Source organism: Coregonus clupeaformis, chromosome 33 (assembly GCF_020615455.1).
Source record: "Coregonus clupeaformis isolate EN_2021a chromosome 33, ASM2061545v1, whole genome shotgun sequence".
NCBI classification, from domain to species: Eukaryota; Metazoa; Chordata; class Actinopteri; order Salmoniformes; family Salmonidae; genus Coregonus; species Coregonus clupeaformis.
Genome location: NC_059224.1, coordinates 38348081 through 38375985, shown reverse-complemented (window position 1 = coordinate 38375985; position 27905 = coordinate 38348081). Strand labels below are relative to the sequence as shown.

At 42.8% G+C, this 27905-nt stretch overlaps 1 protein-coding gene across 1 annotated transcript; it reads right to left on the bottom strand.

Moving 5' to 3' along the window:
• Nucleotides 1-38: 38 nt before the first annotated feature.
• On the bottom strand, nucleotides 39-24519 carry LOC121549181 (adenosine 3'-phospho 5'-phosphosulfate transporter 1-like). Its single transcript, XM_045210084.1, has 4 exons — nucleotides 24262-24519; nucleotides 21771-21961; nucleotides 21355-21515; nucleotides 39-1523 (listed from the first exon to the last, which is right to left on the bottom strand). Exons 1-4 carry the CDS (start codon nucleotides 24279-24281, stop codon nucleotides 591-593), a joined length of 1305 nt encoding a protein of 434 aa, XP_045066019.1. The 5' UTR covers nucleotides 24282-24519; the 3' UTR covers nucleotides 39-590.
• Nucleotides 24520-27905: the final 3386 nt, after the last annotated feature.

Here is a 27905-nt window from a genome sequence, read left to right as displayed (position 1 = left end):
TTCATACTGGCCGCCCGTGGGAATCGAACCCACAATCCTGGCGTTGCAAGCGCCATGCTCTACTAACTGAGCTACACGGGGCCTACGTTGATAAGGAAAAAAAATACATTCCGGGGACTCTCCCAACAAATCAAGAGGCAGATATGCCAGAACGTCGCGAATACCTTTGCAATGGTTTTAGTTAAGGTAGTTGATGCAAACTATCCACTTGCGAAATTCACTCATTAAAAATAACCTCTGATAATTTTGCTAGCTACTATTTTGTATTTTATTCAAGCAGATAAAGTAGTGACTTAGGCAGTGACGTAGTTCCTCTGACAAAAGAGTCCATAATTGAAACCAGACCCTAGTCATTGTGTTGCCTAAGGTTGGGTTTTCGAGACTAATTGACCTGTGTGGCGACGGCTCGGTTCGTGTGAAGTCAAACACCTTTAAAAAAGGCATTAGAATCCCTTTCTGTACCTTTCCTCTACAAAGTAGAGACCCATTAAATGAACACAAAAAGTCAAACGGGACACACAGAGACAGGAAAAAGCCCCACTGAAAACGTGGCTTCAGTTTGTTTTTCCAGTTCCCTCCTCAGACTCCTCCTAGACCTTCTGCACCTGTGGCTGCTGCGCCCTGCGTCCCGCCTTCATGCGGATGCGGGCATAGACGCGCAGGAAGAGGGCGAGGAAGACCACAGCCATGCCGAAGCCCCCCACCATTGTGACAACGTGGCCGTACAGGAAACAGGAGAGCAGGATGGCGATGGCCTGCCGCAGGGTCATGATGATGGTGAAGACGGCGGCGCCGAACTGCGCGATGGTGTAGAAGATGAAGAGCTGGCCGCATGCTGAACAAACCGACAGCAGCACGGCGTGGAAGGCGAACTCCGAATGGCGCGTCATGAAGGCCAGCGAGTCGAAGAAGGCGCCCTGCTCCAGCAGCGAGCCCACGGTGAAGAGGCAGGAGAAGAGGTTGACGCCGAACATCATCTGTACCGACGACATCTTGTACTTGAACAGGTTGTCCTGCCAGTTGGATGTGAAGCTGTCGAAGACTATATAGCCGCCCAAGATGACCACGCCACTGAAAGTTGTGACCGTAGAAGGGTGCTTACCGGTCGTGCTCGTCAACAAGAACATGCTGACGCCCAGAGAGATGAGCGCCGCCGTCAGGTACTCCCAGTACTCATAGCTCTTGTGTGACACGATCTTGCCCATTAGCATGACGGGGATCACTTTAGAGGCCTTGGCCAGCACCTGGGTGGGGAAGCTGATGTACTTGAGGGCCTCGTACTGGCACCAGCTGCTGAGGACGTTGGAGAGCGAGGCGAATGAGTACTTGTACATGGGTGCACCGTGGCGAGGCTGCTTGAACAGGAGACACCACAGGCCGGACACGGTCAGTGCCAGGATGCGGTTCATGAACACCAGGAACTGCGAGTCCTTGAAGCGCTCACCCTCCTCCTCGGGGGTGGAGGCCCCGTATGAGCGCGTCATCACCCTCTCCTGTAGGACACCCCATGTCAAGTAGGATACCTGGAGAGACAACAAGATAACATAGATAAGGAGACTAAACAATATGACGTACATGAGATATAATTGTGAATATTATTGTATCGCAGTTTAGCCCTTTACACTTGTGGGAATTGGCCTATATGGATAGTAGTGTTGCACGGTATACCGATACCACGGTAATATCACGATACTAAAACGTCATAATACCAACATTTTAGAATACCGTAGTACCGTTTCATATCATACTACCAAATTTTTCAGCCTTACCAATCTAAAATAACCTGCTGGCGCCTGTAATAAAACATTTTAAAAGTCAGTTTTGTTTATAAATTCAGTTGAATTTAAGCAACAGCCACTAGTCTCTTGTATGCGCAGGTCCAATAATATCCACTTCACTTTCATGTGCATATTACATGTGGCAGCTGTAATCAGTCAGCCACATCCCCTACCAGCCCTCACTCACCTGCTTCTCGCTAATTATTGGTTTGATAAACAACGTTGTTCAGTCATGTTAGCGAACAACCTGGTAACTTGACACTAGGTCTAGGCCAATTTGATTGGCACAGGAAGAAAGGAAAAGGGTCTGCTACTCATGAGATGTGCTTCAAAAGGTAGGATTCATATAGACCTAATGCAAGCCTAAACTATATCAATAAATCTCTCTTTCTGGTGCTCCTTAAATTCTGTTAGGTGCCCAATCAAATAAAGCTTTATTTATATAGCACATTTCAGACATGAATGCAACACAATGCGCTTCACATGAACAACTAATAATAAACAATGAAAATAAAATCTGAAATATTTACTACACAAGAAACATAAGAGGGAAAATAAGCACACAATTTAAAACTGAAAGTTTGGGAGCAGTGTGTGTGGGATAGAGGGAGACAGGGTGTGTGAGGAAGGGAGGGAGAGTGTGTGTGTGTGTGTGTGTGTGTGTGTGTGTTAACTGAAGCGTAAAGGTTTCATGTAGTGTTTTCCTTTACTGCCACAATGACATGCATATCATTATGCATTTATATTCCTTCCTCCCATTCCTCCAGCCAAATCACAGGTAGGCCTTTGCAAATATTAGCGAATCAGCCATTCTATGCAGAATTCTATCATACACTGAACAGTGTGAAGTTAAATTCAATGTGTTGTACTGAGTAGAAGTGTGAATTTCAGTGACAGGTTTTTGCGTAGCACATGCAGAATGTCTAGAAAACGGGAACAAGCGTCCGGGGGTGAACAAGATGCTAGACTACTGATTTTGCCCCCATGTTATTGCGATACTACTCGGTATCGTGATACTTGGCCTGGTAACGTATCGTTAGTAAAATGTTGGTATTGTGACAACAGTAATGGATAGGGCTAAATTGAAATGTTTATTACAGAAGAAATAAGAAAAGCATGGTAACAATTTAAAAGGGAACAGTTTGGAGATTATGGGAAAATTATTAGACCAAAGTTGAGGACAACAGTTCACCTGACAAGACTGAATCCAAACATTACACTGTTGATTTTATGTGCATCTTACATTTTAGGCCGGACAGTGTTGAATTACTGTTTAAGGGATGCCCCGCCTTTCTTTTCAACCGCACCACGCAAAAAAAAAAAAATGCACTGTCCGCTCTCCCTTGAGGCTTTTCCAAATTGATGCGCAAGAGACCAAAGAGCCTCAGATCACGCGCTCAGATCATGTTCGAGTCTCGGATTGGACAATGAAACACACACGCTCTCACCTGCAGGCGACGTGCAGATGTTTCATCTGTCTCTCATGCCATCATGGCTTAAGCCAGCGCAAATTCCTACTATTTATGTGTCCAGGTTAAACGTGGGACGTCCCTCGTTATAAATAAACAGTCGGTTAAATTAATGGTTAATGCATCATTTTCTATTAGAAGCGATTAATTCATCATTATCTATTAGAAGCGATTAATAGACGAAACAACAATGTCATTGAACCAATTGACTGGCCAGATATCAGGGCATTCATCAGCAAATACGCAGTGCAAGCTGATAGTATTTTGGACAACCAAATTGAAGTCAAAATGATTGACGAAATCGAAGTGTGTTAGCTGTATGGTGATTTGCGATTAAACAACTTACATTTTACCGGTACTACCAGTAGTAGTAGGCCAACCGATAACACCTAGACGGAATACGTTTGAAGTGATGATGCGCCAGCGAGAACAGCTAGCATGTCCAGCAAAGTACATCGCCAGTGGCATACACACTTTGTGCAGATCAGCAGCTCCACAATCATGTAATCGACTGTCTCGAAGGTGGGGGCTTTTCGTGGCAGCCAGACAAGACAATCGAAGGAGGATGCAGTGATTAAAGTTACTGGCATCGAATTTAGTCAAGCTTGCTCAATATAGATTGATGCTTCTATGCATGTTATAAACAACATTTTTTATTGTTATGATGATACGCTATACTTTATTGGTGGATTTATATATTTTTTCCAATGCTACATTATTTTGGCAGACCTAACTTGATTGACCCTCTTTCTACAAGGCCTAGTCTATGAGAGGCCTAATCATATTTGTATGAATAATTTGTTAACGCCTATAGGCTATCGAGATGCATTCAGGTAATGAACTCATTATTATACATCAACATTTTAATTTGATTACAATTATTTGTCAATCATTCTTGAATTAGAAAAACATGTTAAATAGTCTACTATTACCCTATACATCACATAAAATTACGATTGGATTGCACTGTGTGTTACATTCATTTGACCTAATTCAAATGATTGCCCTTTATTAACAATAGCATATTTTTCCTACAAAGGGTAGTCTATGATAGGCCTTTATATTTGCATTGTCTTAAATTTGTTAGCCTTGTTAGACTATACATTTAAATAGATGAATGAACTGAATACATTCATACATTACTTTCTTTCTTCAATAATTTTTGAATATGATAGAATATTGCATTCTATTATACACAATAAAGGGAACACTTAAATAACACAATGTAACTCCAAGTCAAATCAAACTTCTGTGAAATCAAACTGTCCACTTAGGAAGCAACACTGATTGACAATACATTTCACATGCTGTTGTGCAAATGGAATAGACAACAGGTGGAAATTATAGGCAAATTAGCAAAACACCCCCAATAAAGGAATGGTTATGCAGGTGGTGACCACAGACCACTTCTCAGTTCCTATGCTTCCTGGCTGATGTTTTGGTCACTTTTGAATGCTGGCGGTGCTTTCACTCTAGTGGTAGCATGAGACGGAGTCTACAACCCACACAAGTGGCTCAGGTAGTGCAGCTCATCCAGGATGGCACATCAATGCGAGCTGTGGCAAGAAGGTTTGCTGTGTCTGTCAGCGTAGTGTCCAGAGCATGGAGGCGCTACCAGGAGACAGGCCAGTACATCAGAAGACACGGAGGAGGCCGTAGGAGGGCAACAACCCAGCAGCAGGACCGCTACCTCCGCCTTTGTGCAAGGAGGAGCACTGCCAGAGCCCTGCAAAATTACCTCCAGCAGGCCACAAATGTGCATGTGTCTGCTCAAACGGTCAGAAACAGACTACATGAGGGTGGTATGAGGGCCCGACGTCCACAGGTGGGGGTTGTGCTTACAGCCCAACACCGTGCAGGACGTTTGGCATTTGCCAGAGAACACCAAGATTGGCAAATTCGCCACTGGCGCCCTGTGCTCTTCACAGATGAAAGCAGGTTCACACTGAGCACATGTGACAGACGTGACAGAGTCTGGAGACGCCGTGGAGAACGTTCTGCTGCCTGCAACATCCTCCAGCATAACCGGTTTGGCGGTGGGTCAGTCATGGTGTGGGGTGGCATTTTCTTTGGGGGCCGCACAGCCCTCCATGTGCTCGCCAGAGGTAGCCTGACTGCCATTAGGTACCGAGATGAGATCCTCAGACCCCTTGTGAGACCATATGCTGGTGCGGTTGGCCCTGGGTTCCTCCTAATGCAAGACAATGCTAGACCTCGTGGCTGGAGTGTGTCAGCAGTTCCTGCAAGAGGAAGACATTGATGCTATGGACTGGCCCGCCCGTTCCCCAGACCTGAATCCAATTGAGCACATCTGGGACATCATGTCTCGCTCCATCCACCAACGCCACGTTGCACCACAGACTGTCCAGGAGTTGGTGGATGCTTTAGTCCAGGTGTGGGAGGAGATCCCTCAGGAGACCATCCGCCACCTCATCAGGAGCATGCCCAGGCGTTGTAGGGAGGTCATACAGGCACGTGGAGGCCACACACACACTACTGAGCCTCATTTTGACTTGTTTTAAGGACATTACATCAAAGTTGGATCAGCCTGTAGTGTGGTTTTCCACTTTAATTTTGAGGGTGACTCCAAATCCAGACCTCCATGGGTTGATAAATTTGATTTCCATTGATCATCATATGATTTTGTTGTCAGCACATTCAACTATGTGAAGAAAAAAGTATTTAATAAGATTATTTCATTCATTCAGATCTAGGATGTGTTGTTTAAGTGTTCCCTTTTTTTTGAGCAGTGTACATCCTATGTGAATAATGTTCATTAATGTTAATTTGTGTATTCACAATAACAACAATAATCTGATAATCATGTTGAAATGTAATATTTCTCCTATGTTTCACGTCCATATAGCCTGGACATTCATTACCCGATTATCAAAAGCACTCTGGTATATGGACCCCCATCTAGAGAAGTTAAAAGAGAGAGGCTTAGCCATACCAGACAGATTCCTGCAATTACCACAAGGCCTTGGGATCCTACAACAGATACCAGGAAATACCAAAACTAAGTCAAGATCAGCTTCGGGATCATTGCAGTCAGCTCTCTCTCTCTCAATATCCCAGCCCTGGGCACACCGGAATCACTTCACAGGTATTTTAATGAATGTATTGTGTCATTTTCCTATATCAATTAAGTTTGTGGCACACTACTACTCCTTGTAGATTCATATCAAACATACTGTGTGAAATATTTAAAATGTTTATTTTCAAAAGTAAGTGTAAGCTTTATGTTCTAAACCTCTCAACTAAAACTGCCTGTATTCCTTGACGACATTAGATCTCAGAGAAGATGTGGTGCGTCTAAGAGAGTCCATAGCAGCTTATCCCACTTGGAGAAGGTGAATCAAGCAATGACCAGACGTCACCAACAGCCCACTCCCCTACGTACACCATTCTGATGTTTTATGCTACACTGAGAGCATCATGCGGACCGGTCAGCCCCCAGTACAGCACTCTGTTTAAAGCTTTGGAGAAAGTGCCCCAATACCACCCCCTCTTTCTACTGGACTTTGCTCCTGAAGATAGATTCCAGAGAAGGAAATGGATTGACAACTTGAAACTTCCATTGACTTTCCTTGTACAGGTTTGCCTATGGTGTTCATGAGACCAGGCAAGCTTCTGTCATCTCCACACTGAGAAAATAAATACCAACATACCACACAAGAGCAATGTAAAAAGCACTCCTGAACAAATACGCACATGCTGCCAAAGTGAACAGCTACTTCCTGAGAGAAATGTATCGGTTTCTGGCAGATGACAAGAGTTCAGCAAACGATGATGAACAGGGACTTGATGAGTATGAAAAAATAAATGTATGCACTCACTAACTAAGTCGCTCTGGATAAGAGCGTCTGCTAAATGACTACAAATGTAAAAAATAAAACGAGAGTATCCTTGATCCTCCTTGATGGTGATGACCCAGACCACAATCCTCATTTCAGCCGTTTTGGGATGAAGTACAGAAGTATTTGATCGAATACTCAGGTCAACGATCGCAGACATGGGGAGTACTTGTACTTACCTTTTGCTATATAAGTTGAGGACTTGCGTGACAGTGGAAAAACAGCTTCCACCAGAAACTAAAATCCCATCAATACAGTGGCTAAGAAAGCAGTTTACACCCAAGAATCCATGGTCCATGTCTGCTCTCCAGTACACAGGAAAGTTTGACCTCAAGTTCATGGTCCAGTCTCGGGTGATAAGGGACATAGAGACTCAAAGTTTGTTGCAGTACAGTGGAACTACATTAAACAGTTTGCCTGAATGTGGCAGAAGGACTGTGAAAAGTTGTGTGTGGATGATAAGGCAATCATTCCTGTCGGAGAACCTGGCCAGCCTATAGGGAGGGACCTGTAACAGATGCAGACATCCAAGCATTGCTCCTGTGAGTGGGCCAGTTCTAGCAGCTGCCGACCATGATTACCACATCAGTGGACTTGTACCATCTGTCATGTTGATCCCAGAGATCCCATTCATGTCACTGTCAAGAACACGGTTTTCCAGCCATCCAGCCCCCTTCGACACACAGTTGAAAATCTCAGCATCCTCAGAGGAGAGAACTACAGTTAAGATAATGTCTCTCTCAACAAGTCAATCTTGATCATTCAATCTGATGGTGAGCCAGACAACAGAATCACATATGCCTCTGTTCAAGCATGCCACACACACTCCTGTTTGTTCAACTGGATCTTGACATGCTTATCGCCTGTAGAACAGCACCAGGTGACAGCTGGGCCAACCCTGCCAAGAGAGTTAATTCCCTTCTAAACTTGGAAAGGAACACACGTAGAAGTACATCAGCCCGCAACACAGGAAGAAATTGCCAATATTGCACAACAATTCAACATAACTGATACAGAAGTTGTCATGATGCAGGACCTCAGCAGAAAAGGCCTTGACAAGGAACAGTACAAGCAATTCCTGGACAGACATTTCAAGATGTCACAATACAGGGTACAGATCAAGAAATGTGAGGGAGAAGATCCATGCTTGTACTGCTTAATGAATCCTCCACGCTTGCCAGAAGAACAATTAACATTGACAGCACACAGATGTGAGTACCAGAAATGTGATGATCTGTACAGTTTGGACACCACTGACAAGGATAGGCCTTCTCTGACACCAAATATAGAAAATGTAAAGAGGAGTGCTGCCATGGTCAGTGCAAAAGGTGAGCGCGACCATCAACTGTGTTGAATGTGAGAAACCAAGGCGCTTGTATGCCAAAAGCAAGCTGTCTAAAGAATAACAGAAAGGAGTCCAACGCATTCGGGATGAGAACATTTTTTACATGTGGTTCAGAGCTTTTCCAAGAAGACAATCCATATCACGAGCAGATAGTTGCTTTCAAGGCGCTAACCTGTGGAATGCAAGTGGAGACGCAGTATTACACAGCAATCACAGTGTCATTCCCAGATGTGTGTCCCCAGATGTTCTTTATTTTAATTTTTTTCTTCATTTAGCAGACGCTCTTATCCAGGGCGACTTACAGGAGCAATTCGGGTTAAGTGCCTTGCTTAAGGGCACATCGACAGATGTTTCACCTAGTCGGTTCTTGAGGTGCTAGAGATGGTGAGGCTCAAACAACATTCCAACATGTCAGGCCAATGTGCCCAGTGTGTAAGCAAGAAGGAAAGCAGTTCATTACGAGAGCTCCAATAAATCTTAAAAAGAAAATGAACACCATAGAGACCAGAATAAACAACAAATAAAAGGACAAAACAGACCGTGCTGTTGAACAGTAAAAAGCAGCAGGTGATTGTGCTATTGCCTCTGACCACATAACATTGGCCGTCATTTTCATTTCCAGACTATTCTACATGTTGAATCGCCATTATTTGTTGACACCCAGTAGGTGATCTACTGCACACGGCCAACTTGGTGTCTTGTGAAGCTGTTCTTGATTTTTATCAGAGTTTATCAGAGCCTGGTATAGAGGTCCTGGATGGCAGGAAGCTTGGCCGCAGTGATGTACTGCACCGTACGCACTACCCTCTGTAGTGCCTTGCGGTCGGAGGCCGAGCAGTTGCCATACCAGGCAGTGATGCAACCAGTCAGGATGCTCTCAATGGTGCAGCTGTAGAACTTTTAGAGGATCTGAGGACCCATGCCAAATCTTTTCAGTCTCCTGAGGGGGATTAGGCTTTGTCGTGCCCTCTTCACGACGGTCTTGGTGTGTTTGGACCATGTTAGTTTATTGGTGAAGTGGACACCAAGGAATTTAAAGCTCTCAACCTGTTCCACTACAGTCCCGTCAATGAGAATGGGGGCGTGGTGCAGTCCTCTTTTTTTTTCCTGTAGTCCCCAATCATCTCCTTTGTCTTGATCACGTTGAGGGAGGGGTTGTTATCCTGGCACCACACGGCCAGGTCGCTTTTCTCCTCCTTATAGGCTGTCTCATCGTTGTCGGTGATCAGGCCTACCACTGTTGTGTCGTCTGCAAACTTAATGATGGTGTTGGAGTCGTGCCTGGCCATGCAGTCATGGGTGAACAGGGAGTACAGGAGGGGACTGAGCACGCACCCCTGAGGGCCCCCCGTGTTGCGGATCAGTGCGGCAGATGTGTTGTTACCTACCTTTACCACCTGGGGTCGGCCCGTCAGGAAGTCCAGGATCCAGTTGCAGAGGGAGGTGTTTAGTCCCAGGGTCCTTAGCTTAGTGATGAGCTTTGAGGGCACTATGGTGTTGAACGCTGAGCTGTAGTCAATGAATAGCATTCTCACATAGGTGTTCCTCTTGTCCAGGTGGGAAAGGGCAGTGTGGAGTGCAATAGAGATTGCATCATCTGTGGATCTGTTAGGGTTGTATGCAAATTGGATTGGGTCTAGGGTATCTGGGATAATGGTGTTGATGTGAGCCATGACCAGCCTTTCAATGCACTTCATGGCTACAGACGTGAGTGCAACGGGTCGGTAGTCATTTAGGCAGGTTACCTTAGTGTTCTTGGGCACAGGGACTATGGTGATCTGCTTGAAACATGTTGGTATTACAGACTCAGTCAGGGACCTGTTGAAAATGTCAGTGAAGACACTTGCCAGTTGGTCAGCGCATGCTCGGAGTACACGTCCTGGTAATCCGTCTGGCCCTGTGGCTTTGTGAATGTTGACCTGCTTAAAAGTCTTACTCACATCGGCTAGGGAGAGCGTGATCACATAGTCATCCGAAACAGCTGATGCTCTTATGCATGCTTCAGTGTTGTTTGCCTCGAAACGAGCATAGAAGTGATTTAAGCTCGTCTGGTAGGCTTGTGTCACTGGGCAGCTCGCGGCTGTGCTTCCCTTTGTAGTCTGTAATAATTTGCAAGCCCTGCCACATCCAACGAGCCGGTGCAGTACGATTCAATCTTAGTCCTGTATTGACTCTTTGCCTGTTTGATGGTTTGTCGGAGGGCATAGCGGGATTTCTTATAAGCAGCCGGGTTAGAGTCCCGCTTCTTGAAAGCGGTAGATCTACAGTGAGGGAAAAAAGTATTTGATCCCCTGCTGATTTTGTACGTTTGCCCACTGACAAAGACATGATCAGTCTATAATCTTAATGGTAGGTTTATTTGAACAGTGAGAGACAGAATAACAACAACAAAAATCAAGAAAAACGCATGTCAAAAATGTTATAAATTGATTTGCATTTTAATGAGGGAAATAAGTATTTGACCCCTCTGCAAAACATGACTTAGTGCTTGTTGGCAAAACCATTGTTGGCTATCAGAGGTCAGACCTTTCTTGTAGTTGGCCACCAGGTTTGCACACATCTCAGGAGGGATTTTGTCCCACTCCTCTTTGCAGATCTTCTCCAAGTCATTAAGGTTTCGAGCCTGACGTTTGGCAACTCGAACCTTCAGCTCCCTCCACAGATTTTCTATTGGATTATGGTCTGGAGACTGGCTAGGCCACTCCAGGACCTTAATGTGCTTACTTCTTGAGCCACTCCTTTGTTGCCTTGGCCGTGTGTTTTGGGTGATTGTCATGCTGGAATACCCATACATGACCCATTTTCAATGCCCTGGCTGAGGGAAGGAGGTTCTCACTCAAGATTTGACGGTACATGGCGCCGTCCATCGTCCCTTTGATGGGGTGAAGTTGTCCTGTCCCCTTTGCAGAAAAACACCCCCAAAGCATAATGTTTCCACCTCCATGTTTGACGGTGGGGATGGTGTTCCTGGGGTCATAGGCAGCATTCCTCCTCCTCCAAACACAGCGAGTTGAGTTGATGCCAAAGAGCTCCATTTTGGTCTCATCTGACCACAACACTTTCACCCAGTTCTCCTCTGAATCATTCAGATGTTCATTGGCAAACTTCAGACGGGCATGTATATGTGCTTTCTTGAGCAGGGGGACATTGCGGGCGCTGCAGGATTTCAGTCCTTCACGGCGTAGTGTGTTACCAATTGTTTTCTTGGTGACTATGGTCCCAGCTGCCTTGAGATCATTGACAAGATCCTCCTGTGTAGTTCTGGGCTAATTCCTCACCGTTCTCATGATCATTGCAACTCCACAAGGTGAGATCTTGCATGGAGCCCCAGGCCGAGGGAGATTGACAGTTATTTTGTGTTTCTTCCATTTGCGAATAATCGCACCAACTGTTGTCACCTTCTCACCAAGCTGCTTGGCGATGGTCTTGTAGCCCATTCCAGCCTTGTGTAGGTCTACAATCTTGTCCCTGACATCCTTGGAGACCTCTTTGGTCTTGGCCATGGTGGAGAGTTTGGAATCTGATTGATTGATTGCTTCTGTGGACAGGTGTCTTTTATACAGGTAACAAGCTGAGATTAGGAGCACTCCCTTTAAGAGTGTGCTCCTAATCTCAGCTCGTTACCTGTATAAAAGACACCTGGGAGCCAGAAATCTTTCTGATTGAGAGGGGGTCAAATACTTATTTCCCTCATTCAAATGCAAATCAATTTATAAAAAAATGTACATGCATTTTTCTTGATTTTTTTGTTGTTATTCTGTCTCTCACTGTTCAAATAAACCTACCATTAAAATTATAGACTGATCATTTCTTTATCAGTGGGCAAACGTATAAAATCAGCAGGGGATCAAATACTTTTTTCCCTTACTGTACCCTTTAGCTCAGTGCAGATGTTGCCTGTAATCCATGGCTTCTGGTTGGGGTATGTACATATGTTCACTGTGGGGATGATGTCATCAATGCACTTATTGATGAAGCCAGTGACTGATGTGGTGTACTCCTCAATGCCATCGGAAGAATCCCTGAACATATTCCAGTCTGTGCTAGCAAAACAGTCCTGTAGCTTAGCATCTGCGTCATCTGACCACTTCCTTATTAACCGAGTCACTGGTGCTTCCTGCTTTAGTTTTTGCTTATAAGCAGGAGGATATAATTATGGTCAGATTTGCAGAGGGCGAGGGAGAGCTTTGTACGCATCTCTGTGTGTGGAGTAAAGGTGGTCTAGAGTTTTTTTTCTCCTCTGGTTACACATTTAACATGCTGGTAGAAATTAGGTAGAACGGATTTAAGTTTCCCTGCATTAAAGTCTCCGGCCACTAGGAGTGCTGCCTCTGGATGAGCATTTCCTGTTTGCTTATGGCCTTCTACAGCTCAATGAGTGCAGTCTTAGTGCCAGCATCGGTTTGTGGTGGTAAATAGACAGCTAAGAAAAATATAGATGAAAACTCTTGGTAAATCGTGTGGTCTACAGCATATCATGAGATACTCTACATCAGGCGAGCAAAACCTTGTGACTTCCTTAATATTAGATTTTGTGCACCAGCTGTTGTTTACAAATATACACAGACCGCAATACCGGGGAAATCCTGAGACGTCGAGTAGTACATGACATCTCCCTCTTTCCACGTTGAAATTCACCAAATCGCGATCTGGGTCAGGTGGGCATCATTTGAAAGCTTGTCAGGGCTCGACATTAACACTTGTCCACTTGCCCGAGACAAGGCAAAAAAAATTGTTGGACAAGGAGAATATAGACTGAGCATGTCTGACAGGACAAACAAAAAAAGATCACACAAAAAAAAAAAAAAGTCTAACAATTAATCTACTCAATTGGAACAAAGTCTCCTAGGGAAGCGATGTGTTGCGCACTGTAAATTCCCAATCTTTGAACAGAGACGCTTGTCTATCAGTGCGCTGCAAGTAGACAAAATTAATTGAGCTGTGAGTTGGAATTGCTCATCTGAAGACTTGAGGTATGGTCTAAAGTCTTTCTTCATGTGCCCCGTGTGTACCCACGATTTTACTTACGTTTTCAAATGTGTGTAGCCTACTCTCTTGTTGGTGTTATCTCTTGGAGATGGAGAGCAGTAGATAGCTGTTTAATATGTTTCTACAAGCACCGAAAGCTGGCCAGGTACCAGGAAAGAACCCAATCCGTCCACCACCACTACTACCAATCCTTGAACCAGCTGCTAAAAAGGCAGCATACGAGGAGAAAATAAGAAAATTAATTCAACGTGGAAAGAGGGAGATGTCATGTACTACTCGACGTGTCAGGATTTCCCCGGTATTGCAGACACGTAAGTTAATCAAAATAGTTGAAACTGTTCTAGCAAATGTTGATTTTAGCAACCTGTTACCAAATGGAGCTGAAGGATGGGACTAATAACAACAACAAGATAACTAATGTAAAGCATACTGTGTTCATAATAAGTATATGGGTTATAGATTGTGTGCTTTTGTGAAAGAGCACAGTTAGAAAGATATGGCATATAGAAGCAAACCGGTTTGACATCATGAAAATGATCGGAGAGGTTGAGGGTAGAGGAAGTTCAGGAGTAAAAACAAACAAAATAGAATTATTGTAAAATTGACTGTCCATAAAATGTATATAGTATGTGTAAGCTGGAAGTAGAGGCCTAAGCGTTGTTGTTCACTAGTTTACTCCAATTAGGGAAGGGGTTGGAAAGTAATAAAGGGAAATATATTTTTTTAAAGGATATATATATATTTGCGAGAAAGAAAAAAAACATGGGGGATTGGAAGTGATGCAGACAATTACATTGATGAAAGTTACAATCTATCTGATATAGTAAAGCTGATCTACCCCCAATAAAAAAATTATTTTCAAAAACCTGTTACCAACTGACAGGTTCACAGGCTGGCAAGCTATACAGCTAAATTAGCTAGCTAGCTAACATTAGCATAGAAGGTAGGCTAACTTTACTTGCCAGTCAATTAGTCACCAACAGATAATGCTAGGGATAGTTCGGGATTTTGGCTATGAAGCCCTTTACTACTTCCCCACAGCCAGATGAACTCGTGGATAAATTTTTTAAAGTTTGCCTGCAGTTTGAAGGTAGTTGATAACTAGCGTAAGCACAATTGCTAACTAGCATTATTGTGCTAACGCTAGTTAGCATTGGCTCACGAAACGATGTATTCCTATTGGTTGGTTGAATTTACATATCAATAAGGTGTTATGCCATTGGCCATGCTTACAGATGGGGGGAGATTGCGAACGTCAATTCTTCCCAGTCTGATACTGACATGCAAGAGGTATCTCACATTCTGAAATAGTGCATTCTATTTACATATTTACAATGTGTACGAGTTCACTATCAGAGATGGGCAAAAATGACAAAATCTGCTTGTTCTACTGCCAATATGACTAGCTAAGTTATAAAATACGATGTTACAGTGTTATGCTTTCACAGGGCAATTCAGAGAAACAGATCATCATTCTGGTGCGCATAGAAAGGAGTAATGCGTAGGGCTGTGGCGATCACGAAATTGCGTCAGCTGGTGATTGTCAAGCAAATAACTGCCGGTCTTCACGGTAATTGACCGTTAATTAACATGAAAACATTTAGCATCTCCTGGCTTCCACACACAGCCTACAAGCCACTGATGCAGACCTTTGGAACATCTACATTTTAAAAAGTCTAATAAATCCATGTAATATAGCCTACACCTTCACCATAAATCCATAATTTATTTTAGACGGGTCTATGAAGAAAATGTATTCTATTTCAGAAGAACAGAATAGCATTCTCTGAATTGTCCTTATGTTAGGTCCTCATCTGGCGATGCCATATGGCTGTGGGCTACACTAGTTCATTTAGCAGACAAGATTTGCTTAGAATTCCGTGGCATTATTTTATAGTATGAAGAATACAATTGAACAAAGCTGAATAGAAAGGATATTTTCTCCAAATTTGAGGGAGTGCGTACATGGGGCTATTCTGTGTTGAACGGTTAACAAAGAAATAGGTACTCCTATAGGCTTAATTTAGAGTTAATGTAACTTCAGTTGTACAAACGTTGGTCTATTTGTTTAGATTTTTTATACATTGTAAGGCTGCATGATACGACTAATGATGATTTGAAAAAAGTTGCATGAAAGGCATGAGCTCTGCTTAGTTTTTTGCGCAGGCTGTACACACTTCATCAGTCTCTCATTCACAATTTGACAAGCACTTGATAATACCTAGAATTTTCCGGCGGCATCCCCTTTGTGTGGCCTTAATGCCCCCTAAAAAAAAATCTATGCCTTTTGCGGCCAGTGGCCGTTGTGCCCTTAGGCTGAATATAATAATTTAAATTCACTTCTCCCTGAGTGCGGAGTGCTCCGAAGCACCTCTCACGCTCATGGCTCTCCATCACGTGATCAGGTCTTTCTCACAGGCTACAAGTGAAGACAGACACATCGGGGACGCAACTGCGCGTGTCCTTATCCAATTCCGAGGTGCATATTGAAGATATTGGAAGAACTGTCCACATTTACTTTTCGTCAGCCAACAAGATGAGTATGCCAAACGAACAGCAAAAACACTAGCCTATGTCAATCTACTATCCCCCATATTACAAAAGTTGACCTCTTCTATTCTGTGTGAAAAATAAATATTCCAAACATAGTCTGGGACAGTTGTGGGATGCAATAGATCCCAAATTAATATAACCATTAACATCAAAAAAAAAACTTTTTTACACAATGAGGCTGACGCAACATATCAGAACATTTAGGCTATTTCTTCACATTATAAGCGCAGCAATGCACACATGGCAGTAGGCTATAAGCGCGAATGTTCCATTAGCGGGAAAACACCATTATCAAAAAGTGACCACAAATGCGATTATGCATGTAATGCTTTTATTATAAAGGTGCATTTTTATGGGGAAAATGTTCTTCCCCAAACTTGAATCTCACCGCTGCTTATGTATGCCAGTTAGGCTCTCACCCCTTGTAAAGCGGATTAATGCGCTTAATTTAAAAAAGTTATTTGGCCACTTTAGTTGTGATTAAACCTTATCAAAACATACAGTACCTTCGGAAAGTAATCAGACCACTTGACTTTTTCCACATTTTGTAATTTTACAGCCTTATTCTAAAATGGATTAAATTATTTTCTTTCCTCAATCTACAAACAATACCCCATAATGAGAAAGCAAAAACAGGCATTTAGAAATTTTTGCTAATTTATATTGAAAATAAAACATGGAAATATCAAATTTACTTAAGTATTCAGACACTTTACTCAGTACTTTGTTGAAGCACCTTTGGCAGTGATTACAGCATCAAGTCTTCTTGGGTATGACGCCACAAGCTTGGCACACCTGTATTTGGGGAGTTTCTCCCATTCTTCTCTGCAGATCCTCTCAAGCTCTGTCAGGTTGGATGGGGAGTGTCGCTGCACAGCTTTTTCAGGTCTCTCCAGAGATGTTCGATCAGGTTCAAGTCCGGGCTCTGGCTGGGCCACTCAAGGACATTCAGAGACTTGTCCCGAAGCCACTCCTGCGTTGTTTTGGCTGTGTGCTTAGGATAGTTTCCCTGTTGGAAGGTAAACCTTCGACCTAGTCTGAGGTCCTGAGCGCTCTGGAGCAGGTTTTCATCAAGGATCTCTCTGTACTTTGCTCCGCTCATTTTTGCCTTGATCCTGACTAGTCTCCCAGTCCCTGCCGATGAAAAACATCCCCACAGCATGATCAAATCAAATTTTATTGGTCACATACACATGTTTAGCAGATGTTGTTGTGGGTGTAGCGAAATGCATGTGTTTCTAGCTCCAACAGTGCAGTAATATCTAACAATTCACAACAATACACACCAATCTAAAAGTAAAAGAATGCCACCACTATGCTTCACCGTAAGGATGGTGCCAGGTTTCCTCCAGACGTGACGCTTGGCATTCAGGCCAAAGAGTTAAATCTTGGTTTCATCAGACCAGAGAATCTTATCTATCATGGTCTGAGTGTCTTTAGGTGCCTTTTGGCAAACTCCAAGTGGGCTTCCGTCAGGCCACTCTCCCATAAAGCCCTGATTAGTGGAGTGCTGCAAAGATGGTTGTCCTTCTGGAAGGTTCTACCATCTCCACAGAGGAACTCTAGAGCTCTGTCAGAGTCACCATTGGGTTCTTGGTCACCTCCCTAACCAAGGTCCTTCTCCCTAGATTGCTCAGTTTGGCCGGGCGGCCAGCTCTAGGAAGAGTCTTGGTGGTTCCAAACTTCTTCCATTTAAGAATGATGGAGGACACGCTGTTCTTCGGGACCTTCAATGCTGCAGACATTTTTTGGTACCTTTCCCCAGGTCTATGCCTTTACACAATCCTGTCTCAGAGCTCTACGGACAATTCCTTTGACCTCATGGCCTGGTTTTTGCTCTGACATGCACTCTCAACTGTGGGACCTTACATAGACAGGTATGTGCCTTTCCAAATCATGTCCAATCAATTGAATTTACCACAGGTGGACTCCAATCAAGTTGTAGAAACATCTCAAGAATGATCAATGGAAACAGGATGCACCTGAGCTCAATTTCGAGTCTCATAGCAAAGGGTTTGAATACTTATGTAAAGAAGGTATTTCTGTTTTTATTTCTAAAAACCTGTTTTCGCTTTGTCATTATGGGGTATTGTGTGTAGATTGCTGAGGATCTTTATTTATTTAATCAATTTTAGAATAAGGCTGTAACGTAACAAAATGTGGAAAAAGTCAAGGGGTCTGAATACTTTCCGAATGCACTGTATAGGCCTATGGGCTAGGCAACAAGCGGTGTGCGACTAGGATTCGAAAAAGTCGCTAAAAAAAATACAGTTTCTTGTCTTACGCTGGGCATCATTCACAAGTGATATTATATAATTCAGAAGTGATAGGCTAATATTGTCACCCATCAGACTATTCTTGATTTAATCTTGTCTACACATATTCTAAATAATATACAGTACCAGTCAAAAGTTTGGACAGACCTACTGATTCAAGGGTTTTTCTTAATTTTTACTATTTTCTACATTGTAGAATAATAGTGAAGACATCAAAACTACGAAGAAACATATGGAATCATGTAGTAACCAATAAAGTGTTGAACAAATCAAAATATATTTTATATTTGAGATTCTTCAAATAATAATGCCATTTAGCAGACGCTTTTATCCAAAGCGACTTACAGTCATGCGTGCATACATTTTTTTTGTGTATGGGTGGTCCCGGGGATCGAACCCACTACCCTGGCGTTACAAGCGCCGTGCTCTACCAGCTGAGCTACAGAGGACCAAATAGCCACCCTTTGCCTTGATGACAGCTTTGTACACTCTTGGCATTCTCTCAACCAGCTTCATGAGGTAGTCACCTGGAACGTATTTCAATTAACAGATGTGCCTTGTTAAAAGTTAATTTGAGGAATTTCTTTCCGTCTTAATGCGTTTGAGCCAATGAGCTGTGTTGTGACATGGTAGGGGTGGTATACAGAAGATAGCCCTATTTGGTAAAAGACCAAGTCCATATTATGGCATGAACAGCTCAAATAAGCAAAGAGAAATGACAGTCCATCATTACTTTAAGACATGAAGGTCAGTCAATACGGAACATTTCAAAAACTTTGAAAGTTTCTTCAAGTGCAGTCGCAAAAACCATCAAGCGCTATGATGAAACTGGCTCTCATGAGGACCGCCACAGGAAAGGAAGACCCAGAGTTACCTCTGCTGCAGAGGATAAATGAATTAGAGTTACCAGCCTCAGAAATTGCATACCAAATAAATGCTTCACAGAGTTCAAGTAACAGACATCTCAAAATCAACTGTTCAGAGGGGACTGTGTGAATCAGGCCTTCATGGTCGAATTGCTGCAAAGAAACCACTACTAAAGGACACCAATAAGAAGAAGAGACTTGCTTGTGCCAAGAAACACGAGCAATGGACATTAGACCGGTGGAAATGTCCAAATTTGAGATTTGTGGTTCCAACCGCCGTGTCTTTGTGAGAAGCGGTGTGGGTGAACGGATGCTCTCAGTATGTGTATTTCTCACCGTAAAGCATGGAGGTGGTGGTGTTATGGGGTGGGGGTGCTTTGCTGGTGACACTGTCAGTGATTTATTTAGAATTCAAGGCACACATAACCAGAATGGCTACCACAGCATTCTGCAGCGATACGCCAACCCATTTGGTTTGCGCTTAATGGGACTATCATTTGATTTTCAACAGGACAATGACCCAAATCACACCTCCAGGCTGTGTAAGGACTATTTGACCAAGAAGAAGAGTGATGGTGTGCTGCATCAGATGACCTGGCCTCCACAATCACCTGACCTCAACCCAATTGAGATGGTTTGGGATGAGTTGGACCGCAGAGTGAAGGAAAAGCAGCCAACAAGTGCTCAGCATATGTGGGAACTCCTTCAAGACTGTTGGAAAACATTCCAGGTGAAGATGGTTTAGAGAATGCCAAGAGTGTGCAAAGCTGTCATCAAGGCAAAGGGAGGCTACTTTGAAGAATCTAAAATATATTTTGATTTGTTTTACACTTTTTTGGTTACTACATAATTCCATGTGTGTTATTTCATAGTTTTGATGTCTTCACTATTATTCTACAATGTAGAAAATCGTAAAAATAAAGAAAAACCCTTGAATGAGTAGGTGTGTCCAAACTTTTGACTGGTACTGTATGTGTGAAATTTGTTTGGATTAAGAATGGACCATTATCATGCACCTGTCTCGAAACAGGGGCAGCGGAAAAAAATATATGTAATCTATGCACTTAAATAGCGAATGGAGGCCGCTTTTCCCGTGGTTCATTTTCATGCCAGCCTGGTAGCTATACTCCTGTTGTAAAGAGAAGCAATGTGCTTAATATTAGGAAAGTTGAGAAATAAATATAGTAGGCCTAGCCTATAGAAAGCTGATGGGATCCTCCTCTTTTTAATAAAGGCCTTCTGTTTTCTCACAATTGCATAGCCTATAGAAATGTTGCGCAACATGAGCTCATGGGCTCTCTTGAAGTGTTTGATTAGATTTTCGATAACATTTGCATTTATGTCAGAGTGATTAGAGGGACAATAGAGTGCTGAGTACCAGGCAGTTAGCAAGTTTGGTAGGCTACTAATGACCATCAGCAGCATCAGAGCTTGGAGAAGCCTAGTTACTGTGACTAAACAGTCACATGGATTTTGACTGCCTTCATGACTTGTGACCGCCTGTTTGGCGGTAATACGGTCACCGTAACAGCCCTAGTCATGCATGCATTCAGGTGCGTGTTCCGCTGTGAATTTTCTTCATAATATTCAAACATAGGCTAATTCTGTTCAGAACAACCCAGGGTATGCTGCCATGTCATCTTGTAACTTTACATCAAACATAGTGGTCATAAACGTTCACAGTATATGACATGAGTTTTATGATATGGAAATGTCAAGTGCACATTTGGACTCACAGGTGTATGGTTTGCTTGTGTAAGATCAAAGCAGTATTTATTATAATCCTCAACATCTCATCTTTTAAAATACATAATTTACAGCATTTCCCCCACTCAGACAACAAATTAAATTGCAGAAGTTGCCCAATTAGTGGAAGGGATGGGGGCAACTTTTTGTCCCATAAGATGCTCAAGTTTAGAAAGACTCAGTCAAAACCCATAAAGCACTGTGAAGCGCAGAGCCTGAGCTCTGACCATTTATAGCATGTTACTGTACAGCCACTGTGTTCCAATTTATGCGCTTATCAGTGCCCAATTCTGCCATTTTCAACCCATATAAAAGGTATGAGTGTAAAGAGCTACAACTATAAAATCTACCCAAAGTACTGAGTAAAGGATCTGAATACATATGTAAATGTAATATTTCCATGTAAAAAAAAAAAAAAAAAAAGGAATACATTTGATTTATATAGCCCTTTTAACTACGTCACAAAGTGCTTTACCTGAAGTCCCGCAGCGCAGAAGACTAACTTGAAGGCTTGTCTGGCCGACGAGCCCGAGTCAGCGTCATTTCTCTGAGCTATGGACACGTCGTCCAGGAGACCCGTCTTCGATTCACTCCCAAACACACAGGCCTTTATGACAGGATAGCAAATGCCACGACCTGGGAGGAAGGAAAACACCAGTCAGGAAGATATTTTAAGGTCCAGAACACATCAACCATTCACTGACTCATCAAAACCAACACAATGATCATGTTAACATAGAGAAACTCTGAATTGCAACTTGAAGGATACACTGAGTTATAACAGATAGAATTCAGAATTCATGTGGAGAAAAATTGTAGGCCTATTTGTGTGCGTGCCAGTGTATATGCGTGCAGTGTGTGTATTATCACCAGTCTGTAGATCATCCACACCTGTTTCGAGGTAGTTGATCCTCTTGAAGTACCCAATGAGAAAGTAGCCAGGTATGATGATGGTGGCGTAGCCCAGCATGTTGAGGAAGAAGCGGAACAGCCACACGTCGTGCCAGTCCTGTAGCAGCGAAGACTCTTTGTCATCCGCCAGCGTAGACGGGAAGAGGATCAGCACCAGGCCAGGCCAAAGCCTTCAGCACACACAGGATAAAAGTACTAGTATTAGTACCGGAGGCATGGCAGTTAAGTTATGTAATAGACTGGTTAACTATAATAAACTCTCAGTAACATGTTTTTCCCCACGTGGTTTTAGTGTGATGGATTGAAATACTGCAGCTTCACTGATGAGATACTAAAACTTTGATTCTAGTATTCATTTACAGCTTTAGCCTTCAGTAGATTATGTGACTTGGGTGGGTCATATTGGAAGGTGGGACACACAGTGTAATTTAAAGCATAATAAACACATAACACCCATTGGCCTGAAAGCAGAGTAAAGAGAAGAGACCATCCCTTTCTATACAACAGCCCCCTACTAGTCCACGACCCATTTCCACCTGTCATGTTCACACTGATCCTTTACACTAGCATCCTTTTCCACAGATACCACTCATTTACCTGCACCCAACCAACAGATCTCCTCTCCGTTACCCATCTGGGGAGGATGACCTAATCAGGCCGTGTGAAAGGTTGCCTCCCTCCCTGGCTGCTGTGGCACAGTAGTGGATCACTTTCACTGGGAAGAAGGGAGGGCCCCCACCTCCTCCCCAGAGGCCTGCCTACATGCCTGACTGGCTCACACAAACAGAGGCTCTTTGTGTGGGCCTCTACCCCCGGCCAGGCCAGCCAGTCAGGCCACAGCAACAGGAGGAGAAGCCCCCACTGCAGCGTCGCCCAGTGCGACCTGGGCTTTGAACAAGCAGCTCATTACATGAAGGAATGCAGTCCTCTCTGCACTGCTACCAACCAACCTGCAGGCCGCAGCTGGAAAAATTGCCACATTTAGGCATCATGCCGCAGTTGCTGGGATTCCATCTACTTATCGCAGGGTTAATCTTTGAAAGTTACACAATTGCAAAGAGGGACGTGTTGCTTTTATATAGGTACACTGCAACAGTTAGCCTAGGCCTAATTGTTGGAATGATTAGGAAAAGAATGGTTGAAAAAGCTTAATTTAAAAAAAATCTAGCCATTAAAGAACCTGTGATTCAGGTTTGTTCCAGGATGCTGAAAAATGCAGTGGGGGAATTTCTTGGAAGATAATCCATCCGCCTGACAGGTGTGGCATATCAAGAAGCTGATTAAACAGCATGATCATTACACATCAAGAAGCTGATTAAACAGCATGATCATTACACAGGTGCACCTTGTGCTGCGGACAATAAAAAGGCCACTAAAATGTGCAGCTTTGTCACACAACACAATGCCACAGAGGTCTCAAGTTTTGAGGGAGCGAGCAATTGGCATGCTGACTGCAGGAATGTCCACCAGAGCAGTTGCATGTTAATTTCTCTACCATAAGCCGCCTCCAACTTAGTTTTAGAGAATTTGGCAGTATACCCAACCGGCCTCACAACCACAGACCACGTGCAACCACGCCAGCCCTCCACCTCCGGCTTCTTCACCTGCAGGATCATCTGAGACCAGCCACCCGAACAGCTGATTAAACTTTGGAGTATTTCTGTCTGTAATAAATCCCTTTTGTGGGGGGAAAACGTAATCGGATTGGCTAGGCCTGGCTCCCAAGTGGGTGGGCCCCTGCCCTCCCAGGCCCACCCATGGATGCGCCCCTGCCCAGTCGTGAAATCCATAGATTAGGGCCTAATTATTTATTTCAATTGACTTATTTCCTTATATGAACTGTAACTCAGTAAAACTGTTAATTGTTGCGTTTATATTTTTATTCAGTATAGTTGTAGCAGATGGCTTAGTTTGCATCGAACAGTGACATTAAATGCCCATAAATGCCTTGAATTTACACGTTCTCTTCTTCACATACCTGACAGGGATGGCTCACATTACAAACTTATACAGCAAACACTGATGGACTAAAAGCTGAAACGTGTGAACAATTAATGACAACATGTCAGATACATTTGGCAATGGCTAGGTTCTTCTTTCTGCATTTATTCATTTGGACCTAAGCTAACTAGCTAACCTGTTCAGTGTAACTAGTCTACAACCTGTGACAAGAAAAATCACGCAAGGCAAACAATTCTTTACAAATACATACAGAACTCTGATAACTAATGACTATGATTTGGGCATTTAAATCTGGGCTGTGTCAAATTTGAATACACAACACACATTCTCTACATTTCAAGGTAGCTAGCTAGCCAGTCTGACAGCTGTTTACATGGGCACGCTCACATTGACAACTGGCAGTTAGCCGTGCTAAATAAAATAAAATGTTGCTTTACTTTGGGTTTAAAGTGAATACAATTCCAAATGAATGTTTAGAGGCGTCAACATCAGCACAATGTGTTCCTACCTCCATAAAAAAGATGGCATTTTCCCCCCACCAACACTTCTGGTCTAACACCTGGCGTAGCGAACACGCCGAACAACTCAACCACTTAGGCTGCAATGAAGCGTTTACGCAAATCAACCAACTGATGAAATCCTTATTGTAAAAGCAAATTTCTTTTTTGTGCCTTCACAACTTATCAATTGCCTATGTGTTCACTTAAATAAAGAATCCCCGCCCCTTCAGTGGAAACCTGGAAAATGCGAAGCCGGATTTCATTACATAGCTGAGGTTGTAGTCCTCTCTCGCGACATTGCCACCTGTAGGGCTGGAAGATTATTTTCACCTGCCCACTTTACTAGCAGTACCCAAGACCGTACAGTATGAAGATAGGCTAAAACGGCCTCTCCAATAAAAGTCTCAGATCACATTTGTGGGCGATTTCATGGCGACGTTGGCTAGCTAAACTCACGCGTAGAAAGAAAGATGCTTGGGTCTAACGGTTGTCTCACGCCAAACTGCGCATGTGCAAGCCATCAACTCAAAGGCAATCCTTTGATATAAAGTTGTTTTTGACGAAAATGAAAACGTGTCAGTTTATCACTTTCACGAGGTTAGAGTAATAACATCAACTGCTTAAGACATTGGTTCGAATCTAGTTTGTGCCTTTAGATCTAAGGAGTAATTTTTCACTTCTCTCATTGACTTCACAAACCCCAAACCCTGGCCTGATCTGTTTCGCAAGCGTTCCCGGAAGTCTCGCGATGTTGCGCCTGTGGATTTAGAAACTCTGTGACACTGTATTTATAGGCTACACTATTTACTTAGTTCAAATAAAACATGAGAGTCAATCAAAAACAAAAACTTGTGAGAATTAGATTGATTTATATAAACCAAATTGCCCATTTATAAAGCAGAATGCATGTCTATCTCCCGACAATTTAATACAAACAATATTATCAACATATTTTTCAAAAACATATTGCAATTCAAGTATTGAACCATTTATATTTGGGAGTTTTCATTTATCCACACTGAAAACCACACGTTTGGGAAGATACATGAAAAGAGGAAGCCAACACACTAGCAAACACATGCAGTTATCTAGAATGGAGTTGGGTGGGTAGATCAGCTTTAATATTGCAGATAGATTGTAACTTCCATCTATGTAACTGTCTGCATCACTTCCAATCCCCCATATGTGTTTTTTCTCGCAAATATATATACACTGCTCAAAAAAATAAAGGGAACACTTAAACAACACAATGTAACTCCAAGTCAATCACACTTATGTGAAATCAAACTGTCCACTTAGGAAGCAACACTGATTGACAATAAATGTCACATGCTGTTGTGCAAATGGAATAGACAACAGGTGGAAAATATAGGCAATTAGCAAGACACCCCCAATAAAGGACTGGTTTTGCAGGTGGTGACCACAGACCACTTCTCACTTCCTATGCTTCCTGGCTGATGTTTTGGTCACTTTTGAATGCTGGCGGTGCTTTCACTCTAGTGGTAGCATGAGACGGAGTCTACAACCCACACAAGTGGCTCAGGTAGTGCAGCTCATCCTGGATGGCACATCAATGCGAGCTGTGGCAAGAAGGTTTGCTGTGTCTGTCAGCGTTGTGTCCAGAGCATGGATGCGCTACCAGGAGACAGGCCAGTACATCAGGAGACGTGGAGGAGGCCGTAGGAGGGCAACAACCCAGCAGCAGGACCGCTACCTCCACCTTTGTGCAAGGAGGAGCAGGAGGAGCACTGCCAGAGCCCTGCAAAATGATCTCCAGCAGGCCACAAATGTCTGGGACATCATGTCTCACTCCATCCACCAACGCCACGTTGCACAACAGACTGTCCAGGAGTTGGCAGATGCTTTAGTCCAGGTCTGGGAGGAGATCCCTCAGGAGACCATCCGCCACCTCATCAGGAGCATGCCCAGGCGTTGTAGGGAGGTCATACAGGCACGTGGAGGCCACACACACTACTGAGCCTCATTTTGACTTGTTTTAAGGACATTACATCAAAGTTGGATCAGCCTGTAGTGTGGTTTTCCACTTTAATATTGAGGGTGACTCCAAATCCAGACCTCCATGGGTTGATAAATTTGATTTCCATTGATAATTTTTGTGTGATTTTATTGTCAGCACATTCAACTATGTAAAGAAAAAAGTATTTAATAAGATTATTTCATTCATTCAGATCTAGGATGTGTTATTTTAGTGTTCCCTTTATTTTTTTGAGCAGTGTGTATATATATATATATATACACTTAATAAAATTATATTTCCCTTTATTACTTTCCAACCCCACCACCCCTTCCCTAATTGGCGTAAACTAGTGAACAACAATGCTTAGGCCTCTACTTCCAGCTTATACATACTATATACATTTTATGGACACTGTCAATTTTACAATAATTCTATTTTGTTTGTTTTTACTCCTGAACTTCCTCTAACCTCAACCTCTCCGATCATTTTCATGATGTCCATCCGGTTTGCTTCTATATGCCATATCTTTCTAACTGTGCTCTTTCACAAAAGCTCTCAACCTATAACCTATATACTTATTATGGACACAGTATGCTTACATTATTAGTTATCTTGTTGTTATTAGTTGTTGTTAGTTGTTATTAGTCCCATCCTTCAACTCCATTCAACACCACCCATCTATCTCTTAACACCATCCATATTGGATTTCTATTTGCCATATATTTTTCAACTGTACTGTGATGTTTTACAAAAGTTCTGAACCTTTCTATTCTCGTTGTTTCTACAGATTGTAAATTGAAAATAAATATTTTTGCTAAAAGTATTATTATATTATTGATCGATTGACTATGACTTTTCAGATCACCCAGTAGTGCTATCTGCTGGGTTAGCTCCAGGTAAATATTGCAATCCTTTAGCCATTCCTGGACCTGTGTCCAAAAACAAGCTACAAATGGACAGTACTAAAACAAATGATCTAATTATTCTGTCTCTTCGCAGCAAAATCTGCAGAGCTGGGAAGATTGTATACCCCATATAAATAACATTCTATTGGTAGCAAGAATTGTATATAATAATTTAATTTAAAAGGGGAAAATACCATTCTTGAACATTGGGTGAGACAATCTTACTAATTTGCTAGAGAACCAGTTTGGATTTAAGTATAACTTTTGTATGACTGAAGCTTTTAGTGATAGGTCTAATGCTTTAATATTTTATAATTTCCGTCCTCCGAATTCATATTCATTATATAAATAGGCCCGTTTAAATTTTGTCTGGCTTGCTGTTCCAAATAAAATTGAATATTTTTTTCTCATATAATTTTAAAAACTGTTCGCTAGGCGTAGGCAAGACCATAAGCAAATAGGTAAACTGGGATAATACTAAAGAGTTAATCAGGGTGATGTTTCCACAAATTGACAGGTATTTAGCAGTTATCTTGACAATGAGGAAGTTTTTCTGTCCAAAAACACAGACATTCTACAAGCTATATCCACTGAGTATACAAAACATTAGGAACACCTTCCTAATATTGAGTTGCACCCCCTTTTGCCCTCAGAACAGCCTCAATTCGTCGGGGCATGGACTCTACAAGGTGTCAAAAGCGTTCCACAGGGACGCTGGCCCATGTTGACTCCAATGCTTCCCACAGTTAGCTGGATGTCCTTTGGATTG